At 46.4% G+C, this 25,592-nt stretch overlaps 2 protein-coding genes across 6 annotated transcripts in view; one reads left to right on the top strand and one right to left on the bottom strand.

Annotated features, from left to right (window-relative positions):
• Positions 1-467: 467 nt before the first annotated feature.
• Positions 468-23,787, bottom strand: syndig1 (synapse differentiation inducing 1). Of its 3 annotated transcripts, none has more exons than XR_014923487.1 (8): positions 21,995-22,320; positions 21,707-21,897; positions 21,515-21,571; positions 18,816-19,041; positions 17,158-17,792; positions 13,089-13,226; positions 2,335-3,806; positions 468-2,156 (listed from the first exon to the last, which is right to left on the bottom strand). XR_014923487.1 is itself a non-coding variant. In XM_085476848.1 (8 exons), the coding sequence occupies exons 6-8, from the start codon at positions 17,707-17,709 to the stop codon at positions 3,648-3,650; spliced, it is 849 nt and encodes a 282-aa protein (XP_085332974.1). In that variant the 5' UTR covers positions 17,710-17,792; positions 18,816-19,041; positions 21,515-21,571; positions 21,707-21,897; positions 21,995-22,035; positions 23,455-23,787; the 3' UTR covers positions 468-3,647. The 3 variants fall into 3 exon arrangements, 2 of the variants coding, with proteins under 2 accessions (XP_085332974.1, XP_085332973.1); XM_085476848.1 differs by adding an exon at positions 23,455-23,787 and having other exon boundaries at positions 468-3,806; positions 21,995-22,035; XM_085476847.1 differs by having other exon boundaries at positions 468-3,806; positions 21,723-21,897.
• cul9 (cullin 9) overlaps positions 22,390-25,592 on the top strand; it is a 28,725-nt gene continuing 25,522 nt past the window's right edge. For all 3 annotated transcript variants that reach the window (XM_085476846.1, XM_085476845.1, XM_085476844.1), the window contains exons 1-2: positions 22,390-22,584; positions 24,502-25,197. In XM_085476846.1, coding sequence (XP_085332972.1) covers positions 22,443-22,584; positions 24,502-25,197 — 838 coding nt within the window. In that variant the 5' untranslated portion in view covers positions 22,390-22,442. The remainder of the gene's footprint in view (positions 22,585-24,501; positions 25,198-25,592) is intronic.

The following is a 25,592-nucleotide window of genomic DNA, read 5'->3' as shown; positions in this document are numbered from 1 at the left end:
TTGGCTTGATTGCTGGTTGCTTCACTCTGCATGCCAATCTATCCTTGGGCAGGATGCTGAACCTTGAGTTGCTCTCCAGTGCATGCACCTGAGTGTGAATGTTTGAAACCACTGAAGTATAGAAAAGTGCTTGTGTGAATTTACCATTTAATCCAGTCTCCCGTGTGTTTTTCTCTCCAGAATTGTTCCTGAGAGGAGAATTGTTGTGGTTGGAAAGATTGCAGCAGGGACACCATCTTAGGTGGAGAAGTGTGTGAGGCTGAACTGTCTGCAAACAACTCAATGAAAGTACCTCAGACACAAACATTTACATTTTTATTAGCAAGCACCTAAAGTCCAGGAAGTCTTAAAAAAACAGCTAACCGGAGCAGCTCTGTTTGATTTGTAGCTGGGCAGGAAGTTATAAGCTCATGTAGCTTAGCATGTTAGGCTAAGAGTCAAACAACTGACAGACAGCAAACAGGGAGGTTTGACAAAAAGCTCCTTTAATTCTGACTTTTATTAAGAGTTCAATCTGAAACATTCAGCAGATGCTAATCTCAGTGAAAGTCAAACACATTCAGTGAGCGTGTACGGACAGCATGTGTGATGACGGTTGCAGCCCTTTAGCCCAGACTTTGAAGCTGCCGAGGATGAACCATTTCCTGTTTCCAGTCCAGGCTGATAAAGCGCACCGCAGCTTTTTAGGAATCATGAACGTTCTGCGATCAACACCCCACTACGTTACCCAGTGGCTGCACGGCCTTTCTGTTATCGGGGGTTTAAACAGCCGTCACTGTACTCCTACACGCCAAACAAAAGCACCCATCTGAACACCTTCAGAGCCACACCTGCAGCTTAAACCTGAAGACTGCGTGAACCTCTGATTAAAGGGTCATTCTGCTTGATTTCAGTAAAGAAATGCACGAGACTCATCCCGTTAATTTTAGAAATCCATAACAGCCAACGACTGTTTCAGTCTGACTTTACAATCATTAAAAACGGGCGTTATTATCCACTCAGTATTTGCAGACTCTATCCGATGGTCTGAAGTCAGAGAGAGCCCGATTAGCTTGAAGGTTAGCTTAGCAGTGAATCAGGTGTGGTAGATTGTCCTCCTAGGTGGGCGGAGTCATTAAACAGATAATTCTTCAGGGTCTGACAGCAGTGATTGTTATCAGAGTTTCAGGAACATGTGTATGTGTTCTTCTGTTTGGTTTCACTGCAGCTCTGAAGGTTTGTACTGGGAAATAATGACTCTATCATGGATACACAGTCGGTTTCACATTTAAACACTTCCAACACGAGTGCTGGATGGACTTTGAGTCAATGACCCTGGACCTTCACAAAGCCTGTATAGCTGATATGTGTGTTTAACACAGGGGTGGGCAACTCCAGGTCTCAAGAGCCGGTGTCCTACAGGTTTTAGATATCAACCTGGATATCGCACCTGAATCAAATGATTAGGTCATTACCCAGCCTCTGGAGAACTACAAGAAATGTTGAGGAGGTCATTTAGCCATTTGAATCAGCTGTTTGGATCAAGGACACATCTGAAACCTGCAGGACACCGGCCTTCGAGGTCTGGAGTTGCCCACCCCTGGTTTAACATTTTCTCTATGAAGGATCACCACGAGCAGTCAGTTTGTTTTGGACATGTACAGCCTTCAGTCTAGGACCTGGGTGGACCTGGGTGGACTTCCTAAAAAGGAGTGGGCAGACATGCAAACACCAGACTGGTTTCAGATGTTGGTGGAGATTCAACATCAGTTTTGATACTCTTGGATTTCTGAAGGCCTTCAGCAAAAATTGTGAATGGACATTGTGTCCAACAAAGATCAGGACCAAAGAGATAGACACAAGGTTTTGTTTGCCAAAAGATAAATGTGGTCTGCACCACGGAGACTGAGACTTAAAGACTTTCAATAACAATCCCGGATTGATGCCCTCAAAATGAAACTTGAGTGGATGTTTTAAAACCTCTGAATTAAGTTTGACACAGATGTAGAATCCACAGTACATTTACACATCAGTGGACATCAGTGGACATCTAAAGACTCATATATGTTCCCATATCACTCAAAGGATTTTTGTTTTTCGTTTAAAGTCCACCATCAAATTGGACCTGCAGTACCAAGGGTGTAGAAGAGAGGCCAGCCCAAAAATCACAATCAGATCTGTGGATGAACAAAAGAATAAAAGTTCTAGACAAAAATCTGTAGTTGGACATCCAGACAAACTTGAACATCAGAAACACCCCGGAAAAAACCTCCCAACGTTCCCGCACCGATAGTCTTACATAACATTTTCTGAATGTCCACACATGACTATGACAATTCGTTTCCCAGTGCTCACCTGTAGACGAGGACCCGAGTACCTGTCTTACACAGCCACCAAACAGGGTCCTGCATTAGAACCATGATTACAACACTTCCAAAGTCTTTTAAGGTTTCTGCTGAATATTCAGTTTTCACTGAGATGTCCTGATTCTGGACCAGAAGTCTGTAGACTTTCAAAGAGAAGACATCAGTGTGCATAAAAACAAAACAGACAATAAGAAAGAATAATAAATGAATGTATGTCCAAATTTCATAACCAAACTGTACACAGATGTTAAATGAAGTCCCAGCCTGACCTCCAGATGCTAAACCTGCAGAGACCATGACAGGTCAAAGATGTGTCTCTACCCTCGACACCGGCGTACCAGTTGGTGGGTTGTTGGTGTTTCTGTGTTGGTTTAAAGCCAAAAGGACACACGATGAGGTCAATGTCATCGGATCAGCTGACAGAGTTCAGCAGTGTCTCTTTTATCACATGAACAAGTCCAGAGTTTGTCCAAAAATATAAATAAATAAATAAAAAGTCTTTGTGTCTGTCCTGATATGCAAACAGGACGCAGCCAGTCCACTTTCACACATTCACCCGAGTCCACCTGAGCACAGGTGTGTGGTCATCTCTCCCTTCACACTCTCCTTGTGTTTATCATCACTGTAGATCATGTTACAGTTTGGTCCCATTTTTTATGTCTTTGTTTAAGTGTGAAGAGAGTAAATTTACATTTACATCCAAAAAAGTCTCACAGGTGTTAAATGGAGGCCGTGTTTGCCAACAGGTAACGTCCAGAGCTAAATCAGGTAAGCTGATGGCCCACAGAGCAGGATATAAATAACACAAATGCTTATTAGTGCTGCTAATGGTATTCCTTTAAACTCCTCCTCCTTTTATTCTGGCTGAACATCTGATGTGGACATTAAAAACTTCCTATGAGAGAAACTGTTACACCCTGAACGTTAACATCACCTCCAGGGTTTATTCGAGCTTTTTGATTCACGTCCTCCAACAGTAATGAAGAACTTTTCATGCAGATACAGTTAAAGTGATGATTCAGTGCAGTTTGGATGATGGAAATGAGAGTAATCACACCAAAAATGTTCTTTTAAACAAACTAACGTCAGCAGAAGCTTTAAAAAATGCTGCTGGTTCTTTGTTTCTCACACATCTCCTCTCCTTGGATCCGATTGGCCCTTCAGAACAGCACAGCGGGGTGTCCGACGCCATCGTGCGCTCACAGGAAGTTCTCCAGTTCGAGATGACGGCCAACATGCTGAAAACACTCACTGGGGAGCTGAACTCCAGGGGAAGGTGAGGGTTCGCTCCGTGATCTTAGGCTACCAGTGGTGATTCTTGGAGAGGTAGGCGATGAGCGCCACGGCCACGCCCACATAGATACCTGTCCCGATGGTAATTGACAGGACGGCGAGGAAGAGAGCCCGCCTGGAGCTGGAGCTGGCCAGGTGAAAGTCTCCTTTGGAAACTGCCTTGTTGGTCTGAGAGGGACAGAGACGTAAAAACAAGTCAGACAAAGGTTAGCTCCTTATTTCGTCACTCTCGTGTGACACGAGCTGGGAAAAGAAACACAAAACACAGAAAACTGCACCAAGGTGAGCTAGAACGGCAGTTACAGTGGGAAACTGGGCTAAAGTATCCACCCATCCATCCACTGTGGGAGGAAGCCGGAGAGAAACCATGCAGGAACAAGAAGAACATGGAAAAGTCTGGCAGGCTGACGGCTTCAAACCTTCTCACTGTAAGGCAACTCCGCCAACCACTGCTGATGTTATAGGAGGATTCAAGTCTCTGGTTGATATTCAAGTCTCTGGTTGATCTGATATCCTCGTGTTGGTGTTGTTCCCAGATCATCATACTAAATGTTGTTCCAGGATCAACACTGCAAGTGACCAATCAGAATGTGGTGACGTCATACTTTTGCGACTTCGGGAAAAACTGCCGTAAAACAAAAAACTGTACTTAAGCTGCGAGAAACCGCCTCTGTCTGCCGATCAACGGACCCTGACCCTAAACAGTAAGCAGAACTGATATTGTCCTTGCAACATTGGAATTTCATAAATGCACGAATGGCTTGGCGCGCAAAAGAATAACGTCACAACAATGTGATTGGTCACTTGAACCTGGAACAACATTTTCATGATGGTCTGGGAACAACACCAACACGAGGATATCAGATCATCCCAAGTCTCTAGTCCAGGTACGCCTCAGTAATTGTTACCGATCAGAATTTTTCCTCTGGTTCAATCAGGTCAATCAATCAATCAAAATTTATTTATATAGCACATTTTTAAGACCGAAGTACACCAAAGTGCTTTCCATTAAAATCGCAGTACAAATAAAATCACAATAAAATATAAATTACAAATATATAAAATATAAGATAATTACATAATCTAAATACAGAGCCAGATGTAAATTACCCTAATTCGCCTTAAATGCCAGATCAAACAAATACGTTTTTAAACATGATTTAAAAGACTGAATGGAATCTGACGCGCGAATATGAAGAGGGAGAGTATTCCATAGCCTGGGTGCAGCAACAGCAAAGGCACGGTCTCCTCTGGTCTTCAGCCGAGACCTAGGTTGCACCAAGAGCAGTTGGCCCGATGATCTTAGTGCTCTCTGAGGGCTGTACAGACAGAGGAGATCAGCTAAGTAGTCAGGTGCCATATTGTTTAAAATTTTATAAGTAAACAATAGAATATTAAAATCAATTCGATATTTGATAGGAAGCCAGTGTAAATTTTTCAGAACAGGGGTGATAGAGTCAAACTTTCTAGTGCCGGTCAAGAGACGTGCTGCGGCATTCTGGACCAGCTGCAGACGCTGCAGAAGAGAAGATTGTAGACCCAAGTAGAGAGAGTTACAATAGTCCAGTCTTGACGTAATGAAAGCATGAATGAGTTTCTCCATATCTTTGTGTGGTATGTAGGGTTTAGCCTTAGAGATTAGGCGTAGTTGATGAAAGCTAGTTTTTACCACAGTAGAGACCTGTTTGTCAAGTTTGAAGGAACTATCCATGAAAACTCCAAGATTCCTGGCAGTATCAGTAAGGTAGTTAGCAACAGGCCCAAATGTGCCAGTCAATTGTCCCAGAGGCATATTTCGGTCAAAAACAATAATTTCTGTCTTCTTTCCATTTAAAGTAAGAAAGTTACGTGATAACCAGTCCTTGACATCACTCAGACAGTCAAACAGAGGATGTGGTGAGGATAAAGCATCCCCAGTCAGGTGAAGGTAGATTTGAATATCATCAGCGTAACAGTGAAAAGAGACATTGTGTTTTTCAAAAATGGAGCTCAAGGGCAACATATACAGAGAAAACAACACAGGACCCAGTACCGAGCCCTGGGGCACACCACAGCGGAAACGGGCAGAAGAAGAGGAATATTTTCCCATCGAGACGGAGAACGACCTCTCAGAAAAATATGATTTAAACCAAGATAAAACATTTCCTTTGAGGCCTACTACATGTTCCAATCTTGCCAAAAGGATATCATGATCAACCATATCAAAGGCTGAGGTCAAATCCAATAGTACTAAGACCGCAGAGCGCCCAGAGTCAGCAATTAAGAGAAGGTCATTAAAGACTCTTAGTAGGGCAGTTTCGGTGCTGTGACGCGGTCTAAATCCAGACTGAAATTTATCACTTATACCGTTTCTCTCTAAATAGGTCTGTAGTTGCCGAAGCACTATTTTCTCTAAGACCTTTGACATAAAAGGAAGTTTAGAAATCGGCCTGTAATTAGCTAGAATGTTACGATCAAGGGTACTTTTCTTGATAACAGGTTGCACGACTGCATGTTTAAAGACATTCGGAACATAGCCAGATGACAGTGAGAAGTTCATTAGAAATAAAATACAAGACCCGATTGTATTCAATGCATCCTTAATGATACGAGAGGAAATAATGTCGTGCAAAGAATTTGAGCTTCTCAGATTATTAATTATTTCCTTTAAAGTAAAAAATGACACAGGTTCGGACTGTTGGAAAACCGTTGAACATTCAGAAGCTGGGGCTTGATTTACTACCAAAGAATGTGTGGCCCTTAACAATGAGATTTTATCTATAAAATAATTTAGAAATTTTTCGCAGAGGGCCGGGGAGGCACCCATTGAAACATCCGAACAGGGATTAACCACTGAATTAAAAATTTTAAACAGGACTCGAGGATTATGGCTGTTATTCGCAATAATGTTAGATAAAAAAGAAGTTTTTGCCATTTTGGCAGCCTTCTGGAATTTAGACCGGCTCATATGCAGGATGTCAAGGGACACCTGAAGTTGATCTTTTTTCCATCTTCTCTCAGCTCGACGACATTCACGTCTAAGAGCGAGGATGGATTCATTTAGCCAAGGTTGGCGTGAGGTTTTACGGCGTCGAATCTTTACTGGAGCCACAGTATCCAAAATAGAAGTACATATAGAGATGAAAGAGTTGACTACGCCATCAACCGAGAGAGGTGCATTACTGATGTCTTCATAACAAAAAGAATTGGCAAAGGCCGCAGAAAAAAGAGCAACAGCCTCAGAATTAATCGGGCGTGATAGGCTCGGTGGACCCTCAGAGTTCAATTCCATATTGCATGACTGAACATCAAACATAACTGGGAAATGATCCGAAATCCCAGCATCATTGATGTCTGTGATGCAAATGTCCAGTCCATACGACAATACCAAGTCCAGCATATGCCCTTTAATGTGGGTTGATTTCCTCACCCACTGAGTGATATTAAAAGAGTCAATAAGGGCAAGAAAGTCCTTAGCCAATAGGTCCTCCTCACAGCATATATGAATGTTAAAATCACCACAAATAAGTACACGATCATAACTTAAGAAAATAATTCCTAGAAGATCAGCAAATTCACGGATAAAGTCCTTGTTGCGCTTCGGAGGTCGATACACCACCGCACAGAGGGTCCGGGGGGAACCGGACAGCTCCAGTAGTTGTACTTCAAAGCTGGAGTGCAAGGCGGGAGGCAGTTGCCGCACTCGGAATTTACTTCTAAAAACCGAGGCTAGCCCTCCACCCCTGCCCGCGGTCCTAGGAGAATTAAAGAAAGCACAGTCCAGTGGAAGAAGTTCCGAAAAGGAAGAGGACTCACCAGGGCGAATCCAGGTCTCTGTTAGAAACAGGACATCCAGCCTTGATGCAAGAAAAAGGACTTGTTCACCAGTGACCTAGTGTTTAGCAGTGCCATACGGAGCGTAGCCTCGTTGACGCTACTGGGAGCACGTCCCAGCCGACGAAGATTACTGTAATCCACACCTCCTCCAGAGATCCGCTTCCAGCTCCATACAGGTGGACACTCAGCTGGTAGAACCGAATGGGCTTGCTGGCCAGCATAGCGAATCCATCGATGACGACACAGTCTGAAGGTATGCTGGGAGGGCCACAGGTTGTCAATAATGGAGCGGTAGCCAATCACTCCATGTGCTTTTAGGTAAGCTTTAAAACGAACGCGAAAACCACTCCGCTTACCCCGTTTCCTATATCGTTTCTTGTGCGGTGTAAAAAGAGGCAGGTAATCCGTGCAGGCGGAAGTATGTGGTCGAGGCTGGGAAAAATTCCCTAAGTTCCAATATAGATCCGGCTTTTGGTGATTCAAGGGTCGAAGATTTAAAAGAGTTTGTCGATCATAGGCAATCAGGGCAGTAACATCCGGAAAGCATATAGAAAGTAATAAAACAAAGAGAAAACAACACTCAGGAAGACGGACCCAAAGACGGCTTGCCGTACACACTGGCGCAATCAGGTGATGAAGATCTGTCTCCATCTTCTCTCTGATGAAACCAGCAGCGTTCAGGTCTGAACTCGCCCGCGGAGCTCCGAGCTTAGGGGGAGACTCCACTCACGACGGCAGATAATCAGCTTTACAAAGAGATGCTGAGCAAAACAGCAGCAGAAGAAATGAGATTAAAAGGCAGAGGAAGAGCAGTAGAGAGGACCCATCAGTCTCTCTGCTCTTTAATCGCTTTTTAATAAAGATGATGTGATCAGGGAGCAAAGCATCCTGCTTGGTTTTTGACCTCAGGGGCTCTATTAGATATCTGCTTCATCAGCTTCTGCTTGGATTCCACTTATTGAATGAGTGGACCTGAAAAATGTTGCTAACATGACAGCGATGTGCTGCAGCGGTCCATTCTGACAGTAACCTAAACGTCACACAGGGGGACCAGGCCTCCCACCTGACTGAGTCAGACTGAATCTGAATATTCTTACTGCTTTAATGTGCTATCAGAGCTGGTACTGACTGACATAACAACACTGTGCAGTGTGACTTGGGCGAGTAACAGGTTAAAACACCAAATTCATCAAAGCAAATTTCCCGACTGAGACAGCAGGTTGTTTGTTCTGTTTTATCGGTGGAGTCTGGTATGTGTTAGAGCTCCGAGGCTGATGTTCGCCGTGTGCTGCCAGTGACCATCTATCTCTGTGTCAGGTGACAGCTGAGTTAACTCTGTAAACCTGATTAACTGGCTTGTGGGCAGGAAATAACCACTGTAATCACCACAGTTTCCAGTAAGATTTAATTAGTTTCCATGTCATACCACATGACAGAGGGCGCCAGTGAGCTCAGGACCTCCTGTGACTGGTCCAGTGGGGAGATGCTCCCACTCGGCCCAAATAAAGAACGTGTGTGTGTGTGTGTGTGTGTGTGTGTGTGTGTGTGTGTGTGTGTGTGAGAAGCCAGAGTTATGTAACAAGCTCAAACTGTGTGTGCATGTGTAGCCAGGTTTTACTGGCATTGTGGGGTCCTAAGTGTGTATACGTCACCACATTAGAGAGACGTCTTTCTGACTGGGACAAAAGGGAAATGCTTGAAGACACACTTTTTAAGGTTAGGGTCATCCCAGTAGTAGTGTGAGTTAATCTCCAGGAAATGAATCTGTGTGCGTGTTGGGCTTGCTCTAAAAGCACCAAATCAGATTATGAACAGGAGCGATTGTTTCAGTCTGCCACGTTTACTCTCAGGACACTTTTCAGCTGTTTGTTCTCACAGTAAAAGTGTCCTGACAGTATTTTCAGAGGGAGTTTCTCTTCTCATCCATCATTAGATAAAAGTCCTGATGTGACTTCATACACAATACATCACACGAGTGTTCACCGTAATCTGTGTGAAAGCTTTGTTATATGTGAGTTCAGCTTGTATCGTCCTTGATTTTAAAAGTTATTTTTCCTGGTGTGCTTTTCTGTGTTTTGACTTGCTTGCCTCTGTTAGCATCAGACTGAGTTTATATTTTTACCCTCTGTACCGGACATGTGTCTAACTGAAGGTCCAGGGTGTTTGACTGCAGTAAATACAATAAAAACTAGTTAAAGGAAACTTGAGGACTAAAGCTCACTGTGGAGCAGATGGTTCAGACACAGCCGTTTAGCATTAGCACGTCCAACGACCTGCTCATTATAAACTCAGGTCGACTGGCTGCAGCCGCTCAGTTACTTTTCCTCAATAAGAAGTCACGTCAGTACGTTTAGAGCTGTAACATCTCCACGGGACTCAAATAAGCATTATTACTGAGAACATGTTGACGAGTGTCATGTTTCCGACCTTTCAGGCACAGTCATCGTACATTTAATGATGCGCCTGTTCTTAGAAAGGCTGTGGGACTTCTTAGTGTTAAAGGTTTGGGACCAAAGAAGATTCTCGTATTTCAAACATGATGTAAAGCTCCCTCTGTGAGTGAGCAGGATCCTCTCCTGTGCGCTCATAACCTTTCAAATATTCCTTTCTTAATGATTTTGGTTTGATGAACCTCTGACAGAGAAAGGACAACCATGCTCCTCCTCCTCCTCTTCCTCCTGCCGCAGTGCTTTCTGTTGTTTCTCACTGACAGATTTCAGTGTGGGAAGGGTTGTCAGTGGCAACCAGCCCAGGCTCCCTTGAAGCTGTAGGTGTGCAGTTGCCATGGAAACCACATATGTGACAACCAGAAAGCTTGTTGCGATGACCCTCTGCATCCGACCAGTCCTGCTTTGTGCACATTCCAGAGCTCCATTTAAACTTTTCAGCATTTTTAGCCGCTTCCTTCAGACTTCCTGCCGTCCAATCAGCAATCGGCAGTCATCAGCCGCCATTTTTTGTCAAAAGCCTGCAGAGAGTCTGGAACAGGAAGTTCAAACCTCGTCTACAAACTGTCAGACTGATGCTGGAATCAAGTGATTGTTTTAATTCTCATTCTGGAACTTTCAACGCAGCGTCACTTTAAGCATGACTGGACTGTAACCAGAGAGTGTGACTGTTTCCTGTTTTATTTTGAAATTCCTGGTCTGTGTGTAGCTGTCTGCTGGTTCGTGGGTTTATTCCTTTCTCTGTTCTTCCTGTGTCTGCGTTGCGTTTATGCATAATTTCCTCTCGTTTGAATGTTTCATGGGCTTTCCCTTTCACCTGTTCTCCTTCCTGGATCCTACCTGTGTGAGGTCACAGGAGGCGCCGCATCCGTCCCACTCCTGATTCTTTTAACAAGCTGAGTGAGAGCATCTCTCCTCCTCCAGCTGACTGCAGATCAGTTATATAAGGTGAACTGTGTCAGTGTGTGTAGACGCAGCTCTGAAGTAATGATCCACACACACACATTGACTCATTACTGTAAATACACAACGGTCACTTGCCACGTTCAGGTCACGTGATTGTTTCATGCAGGTAGTTTATTCCAGCTGGAGGGAATCATGTCTCCATCCCACAAACAGACAAACCACAGCTGCTAACTGTTAGCAGTGACCCCATCATCACATTGGCCATCTGTTACCATTAACGTAGCAGTTATCAGACTGTAGTTAGACAAACATGAATAATTATCGCAGCTGAACGGGTCGTGGATGCAGTATTGATCCGTGTCAGAGCAGAGTACAGACACGCGGAGAAGCGGGGGGGTTGATGCTGTGCAGAGTAGCGGCGGAAGCAGCCGAACGGGACAGAGAGTCCAGAGTGCGGAGAACCAATCAGAGCAATGAGGGCAGAGCAGCCAATCGGACGCTTTCAGGCCTGATGAGCAGAGCCGAGAGAGCAGAGCGAGGCTGCAGGCGGACGTGGACGTGCACAGGGAGCATGTGCAGTTTACAGCCAATAGTGACGAGATTCTGAGCACTCAGCATGTCTGCCTGTTACCTGATCTGCAGTTTGTTAATTTTGCCACGTTTTATTCCAGAGCTTTAGTCTAAACTCTGTTGTAGGACGACTTGAGTTCTGTTGTTTGTGTTGTTAGTCTTTTCATTTATCCAGCCCTCTGTGCTCCCTGTGCGGTGGTGTGGTGGTTAGCACACTCACAGCGAGAAGCTGCGGCGGACAGGCTGGCTGTGTGGCTCCTCTCACATGCAGTAACAGTGTCTGTATGGTTCTGTGTTGGGCTACGTCCACACTGATGCGTCTTTGTTTGAAAACGCATTGTTTTCTCTCCGTTTTGGCCGCCCGTCCACACTGAGACGGCGTTTTGAAAACGCTCTCGAAAACGCACACATTTGAAGAAGGTGCTCATGCGTCGCAGTGTGGACAGCGAAAACCGAGACTTTCCAAAACGATGACGCGTGTTAGTCATGTGATGCAGTCATGTGACCAAGCTAAGATAGCGGAGGGCGTTACACAGCAGTTGTTTTGTTTGACAGCCGTATTAAAGATTAACATCAGTCTGCACGCGCTCCTGAGAGCTTTTCTTCCTTTTTCTAATTCTCACTCGCTTTTGCAACTTTGTACTTTTGTGTTACTCGCAGCAACGACTCCACCTCATTGTGAGTCCATTTAACAAACTCGGTGCTTTTCCTCAACATTCTGCTGCCACGTTTCAAAGAGACGGAAGTAAATAAGCGGCAGACAGAAATGAGGCAGGGCAAATCTTCTTGCGCTTCACACATGTGCAGCACTGGAACGTAAGCGTTTTCGGCCATTTCAATGTGGACGCACAACTCTGTGAAAACAACTGAACACGCTAGTGTGGACGCGGAGCGTTTTCAGACGAAAACGCCATTTTCAAATCTATCGGGCCAGCCTTACACACACTGCTTCAGGGTGTACCCTGCATTTCGCCCTCTGGTAGCTCTGTTAAGGACGGATGTATTTAACACTTTAAAGCAGGGGTGAAGAACTCGAGGGCCAGTGTCCTGCAGGTTTTAGACATCACCCTGGGTCAGCTGACTCACATGTTCTTTACCAGGAGAACTCTGGAGAACTTCAAGACATGTTGAGGAGGTCATTTAGCCGTTTAAACCAGCTGACATGTCTAAACCTGCAGAACACCGGCCCTCGAGTTCTTCACCCCTGCTTTAAAGCCTAACCTGTTGCTGTGACAAACATCTGTAATCTGAACCATTTGCTCAACTGAAAGAATTCCAGTGGTCTGTGCTTTTTCAGTGATTTAAGGGTTATTACGGTAAACCTAGGCACACTACGTAAAGACGAAGGTTGGTGGAGAGAAGAGTTTTGACCGTCTTTTTTATTGTTTTGTTTTTGCTGTTTGCTGAGATTTGAATCCCTGCCTGGGATTATCATAATGGCCCTAACATCAGTGAAACGCACAGAGTCAGTGCTTTCAGAAACTGCTGCAATTTTGCCATGTTCAAGAGTAATTTGACCTAAAATGCTCCCGCCGGTTTCGGGGAGTTACAGTCTCAGCTTGTGCACTCGCTATTGTTTCCCTCATTCATGCACATTGCAGGTTAAAGTGTTCTGGGTTCAATGCAGCTAAGCCTCTGGCTTCAAAACACGAGAACTCTTTGATTTCCTATTTCAGAGAAATGTTAACATGCAGCTGATCTGAGTCCTCACCTCGTGTGACAGGTAGAAGGCGGCGATGCCGAGCGGCCAGAAGCAGCAGAGCATGGAGAAGACGCTGAGGCCCAGGTGATCTCTGGGAGGCATCAGCAGGAAGGCGTCCTCGCTCTCTGATTCGCTGGAGTAATCGCTCTGATCAAAAACACGAATCAATCAGGAGCAGCTTTTCAGTGTGTAAACGCTTACTCACACACACACACTCACCCTCACACACACACACTCACACACACACACACACACACACAGGGTGTGTTTTTGTTGTACAGTTATTTTATTTTCAACTTTAATTTATATATTTTATCTTATTCTTCCCAGTTAAATTTACCCTTCATTCTAATTTGTGTTGTACAGTTATTTCATTTTTAACCTTAATTTATATTTTATTCCTTCCTAGTTAAATTTACCCTTTTTAATTTTTCATATTTATTTCCTATCTTATTCATAGCCTTTTCCTTTTTTGTTCTCTTTAGGTCACGAGCAGTTGTCCAAGCATTTCACTGCATATCGTACTGTGTATGACTGTGTACGTGACAAATAAAATTTGAATTTGAATTTGACACACACACACACACACTCACACACACACACACTCACACACTCACACACTCACACACACACCCTCACACACTCACACACACTCACCCTCACACACTCACACACACACCCTCACACACACACACACACACACACCCTCACACACACACACACACACACACACACACACTCACACACACACACACACACTCACACACACACACACACACACACACACCCTCACACACACACACACACACACACCCTCACACACACACACACACACACACACACACACACTCACACACACACACACACACACTCACACACACACTCACACACACACACACCCTCACACACTCACTCACACACACACTCACACACACACACACCCTCACACACTCACTCACACACACACACACACCCTCACACACTCACTCACACACTCACTCACACACACACACACCCTCACACACTCACTCACACACACACACACACACACACCCTCACACACTCACTCACACACACACTCACACACACACACACCCTCACACACTCACTCACACTCACTCACCCATCAGAGCTGCAGAGTAGATTAACGCTGGACTTCAGTGAGACAAAATCTCAGCTAATCGTCTTTAATGCGATTGGCTGTTAGGAGGTCAAACGTGTCGCTCAGAGAGCTGCAGCTCTGAGTGCTAATCTCATTCTGCAGGAAGCACTCTGACTCCCAGCACGGACCGATGGACGGACTTCCAACCGTCCATCCATCCACCTGTCTGTCTGTAATTCCCTCTAGCCTTCAATTCATCCTTCCATCCATCCTCCCACCTGCCCTGTTCAAAAATCAGATCCAGATGTTTCTTTACTAGCTTCACTTCCTGTTATCCAGAGGTGTTCCCAGGTCAGACAGAACGTCTAACGTTTCCATGTGTCTGTATGTTCTCAGTCGTCCAGGGCATGGTAATCTCAGGAGCTTGAAGTAACTGAAAGAAGCCCGGTCCCTTTTCTTTTCAACATCCTTAGACTATGATCGTTCCATCTAGTTCTGGATGGATCCGGTGGGGTTTCTGTATGGAGGACCACAAGAGCCCCGCGCATCGAAATAAAACATTCTGTGCTTAATTAATGAATTGTAGAATAAAATCTGCATTTGTAAATTCATTTTTGAATTCAAATTTTATAAACTGCATTTCAAAATCCATTTCCCTTTCCTGTTCGCTCAGGGATTAACTCAGGGCCAGCCTGGATTTTTCTAGCTATGAGCTAGAAAAATCCAGGCTGGCAGACAGCCTGTGTCTGACCAACCAATCAGAGAGCTCCTTACATCCCACGGTGTGGCTAATTTGAATAGCAGCAGGATTTTTAAAATGAAGTTGTTAATCCAACTGCTAATCCACATGTTAATCCCTGAGCGAACAGGAAAGGGAAATGGATTTTGAAATGCAGTTTATAAAATTTGAATTCAAAAATGAATTTACAAATGCAGATTTTATTCTACAATTCATTAATTAAGCACAGAATGTTTTATTTCGATGCGCGGGGCTCTTGTCGTCCTCCATATTTCTGGGCATGGCTAAAACATTTCCAAAGAGAAGCATCCAGGAGGAACCCTGAGCCTGATCAGATCTGATCTGAAACACCTCCTTCATTCTGAGATCCCTCAAAGTGCAGGTTCCTCACCTGATCTCTAAAGAGCCCAGAGGAAGCTGTTTCTGCCCCTTGGATGCCACAGCTCACAGTCACAATAGTAAAAATGTACGTTTATACCCAAAGGGGAGCAACGAGCTGTTGCCCAGGAGGTCTGAAGTAGTCAGAACATCTGCAACGCTTGAAAAACTTTAGAGCATCTGTGAGTAGGGATGGGTACCGGTGTCCGGTGCCATTCTGACATAAACGGTAGTAACCAGACCGAAAAGCAGCGCACATTTTGGTGCTTTATTTCGGTGCTTTTTTTTTCCTGAGCTGTGATACACTTTTAGCCAATCGTTTTACGTTTCCGAGGATAGTAGGCGGGGCCAGGTACGTACGTTCTGTTAGCGCAGAGCTACAGATTAAAAATGTCCAAGGCGAAGCGGTTAAAAGTCTGGCTGTACTTCACAGCAAAAGATGCAAACTCAGCAGCAACAAGTGCTTTAAGCTGATACTGTGATACTGTCAAAGGAGGTAACACCTCGAATCTGATGAAACACCTGGCGACGCATAGCGTTTTTTTTAAAAGCCGAGAAATGCGCCGTATTTGACGGCAGCAGCAGCCGTTCTTCTCTGCGTGAGTAGCTTAATGTTGTTCGTGTGTAATTTACGTTGAGTAGGCTAACCACGTTATTACATTAATGCATGTAAGGTGAACTAGCAAACATCATCATAGCTACATGCGGCTGTCTTCCTGTTTGATGGCAGATACTCCCTTCACCCTGGACAAAAAGGCTAAAATGACCAAAGAAAAAGTGGAAAACAGTTAAACATGAGAGGTTTTTGGACAAAGTTTGTGTTTTTTCCATTGTTTAAGCACTGCTTCCAGCCAAGAGTGATACCATATATGCCCTATAGCTGCAGAAAAGGCTAACATTGTTATATTTTTACAAAAAACAGCTGAACATGAGAGGTTTTTGGACCAATTTTGTGTTCTCCATTCTTTAAGCACCGGTTTGAGCACCGTTTAAGCACCGGCACCATTTCAAAAGTACCGATTTGGCACCGGTATCGGATAAAACCTAAACGATACCCATCCCTATCTGTGAGTGACTGATGATGACCAGAAATCACTAAGCCAAGACGATGAGCCGGCAGCCACAAAAGCTCCTTCAGAGCTCAGCTATAACAGTAACACCGCAGACACTTTAAATCTTGACTTTCTTGATGTCTCTGATGAAAGCAGATATCAGCTGATTTCCAAACTCTGCTGGATGTGCTTCATGAATGTCACCTACTACAGCACAGACAGGTTTGTGTTCAAACGCTATTTTATATATATTTCGATTTGATGCCCTGACCTCCATCGTGGTGAGCTCACTGATCACCAAACCAAGCCTCACGAGCTGACTCACAGTGGCTCTCATGTCTGGTTCTTCCTCTGTTAGAGAAGATCTGACTGGACCACTAATCAATGTGGGAACTTTGTTAACATTGTTCCACTGTGATGCGGTTGTTGTTGTCATAGCAATGACTTTAAATGGCAAAAACATTGGTGTTTCAGCCATGCTTCCTTGGTGTGGTAGCACCCACGAGGAAGCCCGTTTTGACTACCGCAGAGACGTTTCACAGCAGCATCTAGTGGACATGAGAGGAACTGCAGTGCCTGTTTTCCCTCAGTGAATTTGTGTCGATGACACTTTTCAATCAGAACTAGAAAAAGAGTCCCGGCACTCGTTCTTCAGACCTCTGCCCTCACCTCGGGCTCAGGAGGCAGAGTGGGTCATCCACCAATCAGAAGGTCGGTGCTTGGATTTGGGGTTCTGAAGCCAGAGTTTTCCCCAACTCATCATCAGAGTGTGAGTGTGTGAACATGAGGTGAAAAGAGCTTATTTACCTCGAGCTCCTGGAAGTCGTCATCGTCGTCGATGTCATAGGACAGTGTGTGAATCTTTGCCTCCTCACCAGAAAACTCCAGATACTTCCCATCAGCAAACAGCAGCACCTCCTTTGTGGAGACGGCGGCGGCAGAAGAAGAGGAGGCTTCTGGTCCAAGTCCCTCTATGAAGGTGGTCTCACAGCAGTCGCCTCCCCCGGCCTCCCCCCAGGCCCGCAGGACACTCTCCGGGCACAGGAAGAGGCCGGGGGCCGGCCTGAGGCGAGGGTCTGGCACCCCATGCTGGGGCAGGAGAGTGCTGGGGTTCAGAAGCTGGGGAGGACCCCTGCTGTGCTCCTGCTGAGGGGAGGTGCTCACCACCACGTGACCCTGATACTGAGGAGCAGAGTACACTGACAGTAGCACCTCCCGAGGCTCCGCCCCCAGCCTGTGCGTGTTGATCAGGCCATTTTGTCTGCAGGCTTCTCCTCCTCCTCTCCGTGAGACTCTCCCAAGCCCGGAGGAGGTTTCAGGCTCTTCTCCTCGGCTCTCCTTGTTTCCTCCACCTTCCATCTCTCCTCAGAACTCGTTTCCTCCTCAAGGGGTCTCTCAGAGAGGTCAGAGGTCAAGGGTCAGGCATTGCATACTGAACTTTGCTGGAAAATAGAAAAAGAGAAGATAGAATAGAAAAGCCCATTGATGTCATTGTACTGGTGTTCCACACCAACTGTGACAGCAGGAATAAATACAAAATGAGATAGAGGCACACACTGGAGAACAACGCAGGAAGTGCAACGAAAGGCGCTGGTCCGTGTGTGACGGTCGCTCAGAACATGGCTCAGATTGGTGTGGCGAGTGGGCAGGGTAACAGTCCGAATAGCCCAGGGGAGCCTGGAGGTGTGGGACCTGACTGACCCAAGGCGTGGTGCAGAGGGTGGTGGGTCAAACAGGTAGTGGGCGGGGTCTGAGGGGTATGAAGGGATCTCTGTGAAACCGATCCAGGAAAAAGCACGAAGAGGCCTGTCCTGCTGTCCTCACAGCACGGACACATGCACCCGTGTGACGTGTGTTTGCAAACGTGGTGTGTGTGTCAGAGGATTCACCTGCTGAGCTGCATCCTGCATCCGATGAGATGCCTTGATAAACACCTGAGGTCCTTTTATGTTTTGGCAGGAAACCATCAGCAGGAGGACAATCTGACATACGGGGACATTTCTGCACTGCTGTGTTTGCTGCTTCATATTGGGACCAGATGATGGTCTGTTTGGAATATCTGGCGTCAGCAGCGTGTGTGAAACCTTAAACACCTGAAGCACCTGGTATATTAGAGCTCTAATAAAGGATTTTGTGCCTCGGCCCTCCCTCCCTACAGCCTTCAGATATTGTGGTGCTTCCTTGGCTGTGGTGTTGGAGGTGTTCCTGACGTTTTTGGGGTATTTGTGACTCTGTGAGCTGCGGCTCACATCAAATAATCCACAGCACATTAATAATAAAGCTCATCTTCAAAGCTGCGCCCACACCACCGACAGGCGCACGTGCATGGACAGCGCGCACACGCACGTGCACGGATGTTTACAGAAAAACCCTCATCGTAAACCCGAATACCGACACTCACCGGCTCTGACGTCAGCACGGTGATAGCCACACGCGCACACACACAAACACGCGCACATACTCACCTCCCAAGGTGAGACACGAGAGCCGTCCATCCATTCATCGTCCATCCATCTGCGCATCCAGGCGTGACAGCGACCCCCGCGGCCGTCCCGCAGCCGCGTTGGGTGCGCTCTGAGCGGGCTGAGAGGCGGCGGGTTCCCGATGCGAAGCTCCGTATTTCCAAAAAAGCCGTAAGAGGAGAGAGGCAGGCGGGCAGGCAGGTGTCCGTCTGCTCCGAGAATGATTCTCCTGCAGAGAGGAGGTGGAGAGGAGGAGGAGGAGGAGGAGAGAAGAGGCATGTGCGCTGAATACAGAGGAGGTGTGTGTCAGCAGAGACTTCTTCCACAGGGTCCTAAAGCCCCTCACATCACACATGACGAATCGAATAAATCGTCCTTGAAAACGTCCAGGTTTGGACTCCTGAAGTCAGACCTGCTGACCAATCGCAGGCTCCGCCTCTCCCGTGGGACATCTTTCTCAATGATCTAAAGAACATTTGAAGATATTTGCTCGGACTTAGAACTGGTTTTAGTTTGGAGTTGATCCTGATCTGCATCCAGGAATTTCTCAAAAAATTCAGAAATTCAATTAATGTTGAATTTTTGACATCTCCCTTTGTTTTTAGCTGGGAGACATCGTCCTGATGTTCTAATATTACAAACCGAATCTGTTCCAGATCTCCTTCACACTCAGTTCATGCATGTTTCCACAGTGATTACACTCACAGGCACCAGTACCCAGGAGGCCAGGCAGCTCCTGGAACAGGAGGAGGCTTCTGGACTGGAATGGGAACATCCGGGGTGCTTGGATATCTTTTTGGTCGTCAGGGAAGCCAGCCCTACGATTCTAACTATGGCTACGTTCACACTGCAGGTCTTAAAGCTCAAATCCGATTTTTTTGTCTACAAATAAAATGCGACAGCAAACACGCTCTAGTGTGAACCCTCAAAGCGGCCGCATGCGCAAACGAAGACGTCACACACAACGCGCTCTGTTTAGACCCAGAGCAACAGTATTCTTTGACTGATGGCCTTCATATAAAGTCTTGTTTCGGACTTTACGTTTCCCAATTTTGCTTTAAGTCATAAAGTTATTTTGTTATCTACATTTGGCCTAATAATGATCCTTATTGCTGTTTTAGAGGAGCGGTGCTTCAAAGGATAGCTGCAGATTATACAGTACAAATAAAATGTTCACGTTTCTCCAACGTTGTCTTCCCAACAGTCTCACTAACATCTACACTGGATGGCCAGGAATCTCGGGCGCTTCTCCAGCGCTGATAATTGGCGTCTGTCTTGTGTCAGTGACGTAAAAGACGGATTTAGTGCGACATGACCATCAAACAGCAGTCGCTTTCTAAAACATCAGATATGTGTCGGATTCAGGACCACATACGAAAGTGACCCAGATCGGATTTGTGCCGTTCACACTGTTAGACCATGATCGGATATGGGTCGCATAGGATCAAAAAAGACGGATTTGATGCACCTTCGCCTGCAGTGTGAACGTAGCTTTAGATGTCTCAACTCCACCTGCTGCTTTTCATGCAGAAACAATCTTGTAGAGACTAAACAAAATATAAACGAGGGAAGAGTCAAGAGAGAGAATGTCAGGGTGAGATATTCCATCAGGCGTCATGGAAACAGGACATTTTAAAATGAACCACACTTTCTGTCATAAACACTTTTCAGACAGAGTACACCCACTAAAACTTCATCAGGTCCCATTAAACCTGGTATGAGTGATGGTTTGATTTCATCAGTGTGTCACATCACTGTAGACGAGGAGCTCACAGCTCGTCTGAGCGGTTTGCTTTTGTGCATCATGGACAAACATCTGTGCATCGGATCAGGTCATTGATGCATCTGATCAGGTCATCAGTGCAGCCGATCAGGTCACCAATGCATCGGATCAGGTCATCAATGCAGCCGATCAGGTCACCAATGCATCGGATCAGGTCATCAATGCAGCCGATCAGCTGCTGCTGCCGAGCCCCGTACCTCCAGTGGAAGCACTGGGGACGGAGTCAGGTTTCCACGCAGTTAATTCATTAACGTTGGTGTTATAGATCTTGGGTTGGATTTGAACTCTTGGGACCTGCTGAAACCCCGCCCAACTGCTGTTTGTGTGGGGTAGCCAATCAGAGATAAGCTGTGTGGAAAATGGGGAGGAGTTAAATATCTCGCTTCAGACAGAGGATGAACTGCAGAGAGGCCGGTGTCAGGTAAAGAAGGATTATTCTGAACAGGGACTCAAGCACAGCTGCTTTCAGAGAGTCCAGGAACAGACCACACCTCAGGAGGGAGGAGGTGACGGAGGGGAGATCAGGATGAAGCAGAGAATTTTGGAGGAGGCTGAGGAAAAAAACGTCAAACATCTGAGTGAGAAGAACTTGTCAAAGCAGAAGAATAAGCTCCAAACTAAATTCATGGATAGTAACCGAAACTAAACAGGATGTAGGGCGCGCTGTACGCAATGATGGAGTCCTCATTCCCTGTTATCCCGCTCCACCCACACCACCTTTTTTTTTTAAAGCAAGCAGGAGTGTTTTTGTGTGTTTTACTGTGTAAGATTTGTCCTCATGTTTAATATGAGCTGCACAAAAGGGAAGTGCTGAAGCAGCTTAAAGGTAAAAGTGCCTTCAGTGATCCACACATCACAACATCAGGTCACTCCTGCAGAGGGAAACATAAATCAGCACAAATGAAAAATGCTGCATCACCTTCACGCTCACTGGAGACCTGCACAGCTTCATCCACCTCACAGGTCCAGGGCAGATCTAACAGATGCAAAAAAAAAGAAAAAGATGCAGCACACCTCATGTCAGACCACACTCAGGGCCCACAGTCACACCCTCACGCTGAGGTCTGAATGTTGGAAACAAAATGAAAATCTGATTTTGTCTTGAATTTACTCATTTTTATCTTCACCACTCAAAATTCTTTAGAACCAAATTTCCAGCTGACTTCAAACTTCCTTTCCTGTTTTCATTCTTCGGTCAGTTCCTGCTGCAGTTCACAGATTAAACGTCAGCACCCCCTGCAGCTGTGGACGCTTTACTGCAGCACATACACCTGTGAGCCTCCAGGCGCTCCTCCCTGCAGACTGAGGGGAAAGCATCAGGTAGTGAAAAATGAAGAAAATACAAGAAATTAAAAACTGATATTTAATCTTCAATCAGTGTGAAATGGGATGCTCGTACATCGGAGGAGGACCCCGGGACAGGAGGAGTTACTGCCATGTCTGTAACTCAGAAAACAGAACACTTTTGTTTTTGGAGCTTTCCTCTCCAAACAGCAATAATAATATTAATGTGCAAGGGTTAGCCAGGCCCTTCCTCCATGTCACACTGAGTCCTTAACTTAATATATCTCACCTGTACCTGACCCTCTGCGGTTACACTGTTACTTACACCTGTCTGTTACACTTACCTATTTGTTGCACCTGTGTACCTGTTAGTTACACCTACACAGACCTCTCTGATGTTTTCGCCTTCCCTGTTGGACTCGTTGGGCTGATGTCTCACTGCCGTCCAGCGGGGTGCGCGCTGCTCATTTAATCGTAGTTTTGAACCCAGCGAAGAAGAAAAGTGTCGGCGCGTGCGTCCAAGAAGAGGCCGTTAGTGACGCTGTTCCTGTCACAGTGCGCAAATGCGCATCCAGGAGTGCGGAGCTCTGGCTGAGAGCGAGCAGAGCCACACCGGCGGGCTAAGAAACGAAACCTTAGGAAGGAAGCGAAAACAGCGCTCCAGGGGGGGCACTCAGAGCGGGGGGAAGGCCTGTGACGCAGTAGGTAAGCCGGACTTACCTGACACTCGGCTGGTCCTACGGGCCGGGCCGTGGATGCCTGCGGAACCGCTTTCCTGCCGGAGGCCCTCCGTTCACATCCACATAGCCCACCCTGAGCCGCCCTGAGAGCGGCGCACCAAACTCCATTCAGAAAACTGCTAATTCAGAACAAACGCTCTTCGGAGAGCAGAAACACGCGCAGTCCCGTCCGTGTCTGAGACGTGTGGCGAGCTTGTCGGTGGCGAGCTTCGGTTCGGCACTCTGATACGGCACGTTATCGCCACCAGGGCTCAGTCGGGAACTGTTGGCTCGTCCTCTGAAGTATGTCTGAGGTGACGATGATGCAGAGCGGCAGACTGGATGTAGACTTCATTATAACTTGTGTTTAAAAACGGGAAGTTGGAGGCGCCGAATTTACTAGAATATTCTATAGAGCAAAAGAGAGTGAGTGAGTTTGATCAGCGGGCGGTTTAAGGTTAAATTGAGCTTTTTTTACACGGGCTTTGGTGTGACATTTTGAGTGCTCGTCCATATGGCTCACCATGAGTAAAAGTTAGCTGGTTAGGTGTGATGGGTAGTTAGCTGGCAGGTTAACCAACAAAGCGTACCGCAGCTTTGACAAAGTGCGCACAAAGCGCAGATTTTTGCGGTTAAAGGTGAAACTAACTGCGGCAGCAAACTAGCCTTAGCAGCCGTGTTAGCTTGTTGCGTTCAGATTAAAAAAAAAAAATCAAGTGCCCGGCTAATTCCTGAATCTACAGGACTGTCAGTGAGCTAATGCAATGAAAAGTCACTTTGACTTCATGAATGACACTGCGCTAAAGGCAGGGCAGCGGCGAGCACGGGTGACTCCAGAAATTAGTCCCCTTCTTACCCAAGTTTTAGACGTAGCCCGATGAAGCTAGCAGCCGTTGGAGCGCACGCTCAGCTGACAGCGGGGAGACGCACTGGGATCGTCCCAGGGCCGAAACGCAGCTGGAAACCAGCCGACTTTGTGCTTCCACCGAACTCCTGTCAGAAATCCACAAATTTTGCCCTGACATCAAACTAGCGTCACATCCGTTTTATTTCACACCAACATCCACTCGGAGTTGTGATCCTCTTAGAGTGATCTTCTCTATACCCAGCTCCAGTCACATCTGCAGAGTTCACCCCATCACCAAAGTCCAGTGAGTTTGATTTCTGCACATTCTTCAGAATCCAGTGAAAAATGTGCAGATGTGACCGCTGACATCACACTACAGTCACATGTATTACTTGTCTTTATGCCACAGCTCCATTCACTTTCTGGTCCTTTTAGTTATTTTCACGATTTTCTTTGGGTTGATCAACTTTTCTTTTTTTTCCTCTTTCTCAACAAAAACGGAGTTATACTTCAGGTGATGTCATTTTCTCGTGGCCTCCTGATGAAACTTTAGTCGGATTCTGGTTAATTTTAGTTTCTTTTTATGAGAAGTCATAGAAGACCTGCTGGTTGTACACTGTTTTAACTCTGACACCAAACTCCAGTTACATTTTTGATCATTTTAGAATACAATAAAACTCGGTGTGGTCTTGCATGACTTTATTCCCGCCACAAAAGTACAGTTAAAATTTGAGGCATTTCTCTTTGGGCCTGCATATTTTACTCTTTCACTTTCATTTCAGAAGTCCTCCTCCTTCACACACATGTTCAGTCAGAGTAATTGTTTTAAAGAGAGGACCCGAAAGAATAACGATTATAAAATCTGCAGATTTCTGACTGGAGTTTGGTTTGGAGATCATTGGTTGCCACTTTCCTCAAGCCAAAGTCCAGTCCCTTTTTTGGTCATTTTAGAACGTCTTGACATCAGAATGCAGTAAAGTAAGTTTACTGAAACATGAATAAGCGACCTTCTTTTCTTTGAATAACCACTTCTCCTTTTCTGGCTCCTCCCATCAGTGACCATGGTTGGCGAACGCCGCAATGGGAACCTGCTGGTCCAGCTCGGCCCGAAACTGCAGGCGTATCCCGAGGAGCTGATTCGCCAGCGACGCACCCACGACGGGCAGACGGAATACCTGATTCGCTGGTGCCTCGTCGCCATCGACGATGGCTCCACCTCTGGAGGCGGTGCCAGCGAAGCGGGCGGGACGGTCGGCGTCAGCTCCGGAGTGGGCGGGTCCGTGAGCGCCGTGTCTGGAGAAACCAAACCGGAAAACATCCTGATGTGGATGTCGACAGAGGACGTGTACGCCAACTGTCCCACACTGCTGGGCAAGAGGAAGATGGACTCCCAGCGTCCCCTGCAGCAGGAGAAGCAGCGTGGCGGCGAGGCTTCCGACTCGGGCATTTCAAGCGGCACAGAGTTCCCGTCCGACGTCACTTTTGACGAGGTGGAGCTGTCGGACATGAAGGAAGACGTGAAGAACCTGGTGTGCCGAGCCCGGAAGCAGATGGCCAAGAAGAGCGACTTCTCCATCAACATCATGCACACCATCCACGTGTTGAGCGCCTACGCCAGCATTGGCTCGCTTGTCGGTGTCTTTAAGGAGACGGGCGCGCTCAACCTGCTGATGGAGCTGCTGTGCAACAAGGAGACTCAGACGAGGCGAAGCGCCGGGAAGATGCTGCGCGCGCTTGCCTCGCATGACGCAGGTAAGCAGTCTTTAAACAGCGCTGTGATCGGACACAGGGTTTAGTTCCCCCCCGGTAGGCTGTGAGGATACTGCAGGCTTGTTTCAGAGTCCTCAGGTGGATTAGGCGCTGGTATTCTTTTACAGTCTCAGCGGTAGTTGGACAGAATTAACAGCTGGAGCTGCTGTGGGAGATAAAATCATCAGAATATTAAAAAAGGACCGACTGGGTCTTCTGTCTGTGTGACGGTCAGTTGTGTTTTAAGGTTTGGGGCGGCGCTCTGGAGTTTAAGTGATGAATGAAATGGGAAGTGAAGCGTGAGGAGCGATCAGAGTAATGACGTCTGTGCGCTCTGCGTCACAGCTGTTTGTGCTGAGTACGATCAGCTGATAGGCCAAGGCTACGCCGCCTCCTCC

This window comes from Copadichromis virginalis, linkage group LG13, assembly GCF_057382275.1.
Source record: "Copadichromis virginalis isolate Kocher_CV1m ecotype Utaka linkage group LG13, C_Virginalis_male_GT1.1, whole genome shotgun sequence".
NCBI lineage: Eukaryota > Metazoa > Chordata > Actinopteri > Cichliformes > Cichlidae > Copadichromis > Copadichromis virginalis.
The sequence above is the reverse complement of the archived record's forward strand: the minus strand, read 5'-3'. Positions and strand labels throughout refer to the sequence as shown.

Coding starts and splice junctions, on each gene's coding strand:
- syndig1 (XM_085476848.1), bottom strand. CDS start 17,709: ATGGAAGGTGGAGGAAACAAGGAGAGCCGAGGAGAAGAGCCTGAAACC. Junction 13,227..17,157: donor ACGACTTCCAGGAGCTCGAG/GTAAATAAGCTC, acceptor GTTTTTGATCAG/AGCGATTACTCCAGCGAATC. Junction 3,807..13,088: donor CCTTCTACCTGTCACACGAG/GTGAGGACTCAG, acceptor TGTCCCTCTCAG/ACCAACAAGGCAGTTTCCAA.